The sequence below is a fragment of the Austrofundulus limnaeus genome, unplaced genomic scaffold (assembly GCF_001266775.1).
Source record: "Austrofundulus limnaeus strain Quisiro unplaced genomic scaffold, Austrofundulus_limnaeus-1.0 Scaffold77, whole genome shotgun sequence".
NCBI lineage: Eukaryota > Metazoa > Chordata > Actinopteri > Cyprinodontiformes > Rivulidae > Austrofundulus > Austrofundulus limnaeus.
The window spans coordinates 1,396,977-1,399,123 of NW_013952479.1; the positions used below are offsets into that span (position 1 = coordinate 1,396,977).

The following is a 2,147-nucleotide window of genomic DNA, read 5'->3' on the forward strand; positions in this document are numbered from 1 at the left end:
ATCCATCCATCCATCCATCCATCTAACAACCATCCATCCACCCACCCACCCATCCACCCACCCATCCATCCATCCATCCATCCATCCATCCAAGCTTATTTAAATTGCTTTCACAGCTGAGATCCTGGATGTTTAATCAGACTTTAGTGAAACCAGCCCTGCCCTGATGAACCAGCTGTGCCTGTTTGGATGAATACTTTCTTAGAAATAGACAATCTTTACAATCTGTTTCTACTCTCATTTAATAAATTCATCTTATAGAAGAAAAATAAAACAAGCTGTTTAACAACAAATTACATAACACTTTGCCCTTACCATTAAAGCAATAAAACACTCCTTTTATGTTGTTTTTCTTTCTTTCTGCAGTGAGCAGATAACCTTGGGATGTCAGGTAGAGGTTGTGAGATCCTCCAAGAAGAGGAGCAGATCGTCTCGACGGCGGTTAAAAAGCCACTCGTCCAGCAGCAGGAGCAGATCCTCGGGGATTTTCAGACACTCTGGACGCCGTTCTCGAAGTCCCTCCCTGTACTCGTGCAGGTACATGAAATATTCCCATAAACCAATTGGACATCTGCTAATACCCAACCTAATTTAGTGCCTGTAAAACCTTTTTGTTGGGCTGCAGTTCGTCCTCTCGCTCTCTGAGCGACTCGTCAGTGGTGAGGCGAAGAGGCAGCGTGGTCAGCCTGAGTTCCAGAGGAAGCTACTCCAGACACAGTGCTGACAGGTGAACTCCGCAAAGTGTTTCAGCTGATAATTTCTTCTCATTAGCCGTGTAGAAGAACAAAGCTACGCTGACAGAGTTGGTAATTAAATTTTCACGCTCTCATGGCTGCTTGCTTCAGACTACGAGACAGAAAGAGACCATCCAGCTCCAGAGAAGCAGGCGTGAAGCATAAGGTCAGCGGGAAGAGGCGAAGACGCAAATCCTACACTCCTATGAAGAAGAGGAGGAGAGACTCTCCGAGCCATCTGGAAGCTCGCCGCATCACAAGGTACGGCCCTCTGATCCTGCTTATTCATTAATGAGTTTTCTCACCTCCCTCCAGCTCAGACGGACAAGTCTTATGTCGATGATGTGAACTTTGAAAAGGCATTCAGCCCAAAGATGAGATAACTGTCAGCTCCAAAGTCCTGGCAGGTTTCAGAGATACAGGTGGTGAAGAAACAGAAACAGTGTGTGAAAATGTTACTTTTATTTTTAACAGATGTGGCTTACATCCCACAGTTTGTGTGAAGTTTAATTTATTCCACGCTTCAGATGTAGGCGCACAGGTTAGACAGTTTATCCACATAAAGATACCTAAAACCCGTGGCAGACACGACATACAAACAGCCTGATTATCACACAGCTGGAAGCAATAAAATGTGCCAGTGTTTGTCTGCAGCATTAGCAAAATGCCTACATGTAACAAAATCATAAAATGTGCATCTTCTATGATTCAAAATGATGTCCACAGCTGTGAAACATCAGCTAACAAAAACAGCTACAACTCAACCAGTTTCTCAGATATTTAGCTAAAATGTGGCGTGGTGGTAGCTGAGAGTCATCCAACAGATTTTATTGAGATCTCTTAATTTTACAAGATCACAATGCTTTCTTATCAGGGTTGGACAAAACTGTATTGTGTGCAGTTAATTGTTTGAAAAACCCACTTTCCGATTACTGCAGTTAGTGACGCATGAAGACGTATTTTGGTCAGAATTATAAATATTCATCATATCACCAAATGGATTTATTGTGCATGTGAACTTTTATTTCAGGGCTAGTCAACTGGCGGATGTGGCCCGCGAGTGACCAAAGCTTGGCTTGCCAATTGGTTCATTCATCTCTTAAAACCCTGGTTTTCAACTTTAATTGCCTTGACTTTTCAGAATTATGTTTTGTATAGTGGTATTGATTTATATTTTCACATCTTCCAAGGTGCCAGTTATGGAACTCTCTGTGCATTGTTGCCCAAATCAAATTCTGGAAGTGGTCATTCAACTAGATCTGTTACAAAAGGACAACTGATATTACCAACTTTTAAAAACTGTTACGGCCAGAGGTCTTTCTTCTATGTTTATACTAAAGCATGGAATTGAAGAAATTTATAGTTATTTATAGATTAGTACTGATGTTAGAAAACAACACCAGAGTATTAGGG

General features: G+C 41.7%; 1 protein-coding gene across 2 annotated transcripts in view; it reads left to right on the top strand.

The window, feature by feature from the left end:
- The window catches only part of srrm4 (serine/arginine repetitive matrix 4), an 82,582-nt gene that overhangs the window by 78,188 nt on the left and 2,247 nt on the right, over positions 1-2,147 (top strand). For both annotated transcript variants that reach the window (XM_014011155.1, XM_014011156.1), the window contains 3 exons: positions 367-537; positions 626-727; positions 846-995. In XM_014011155.1, coding sequence (XP_013866609.1) covers positions 367-537; positions 626-727; positions 846-995 — 423 coding nt within the window. The remainder of the gene's footprint in view (positions 1-366; positions 538-625; positions 728-845; positions 996-2,147) is intronic.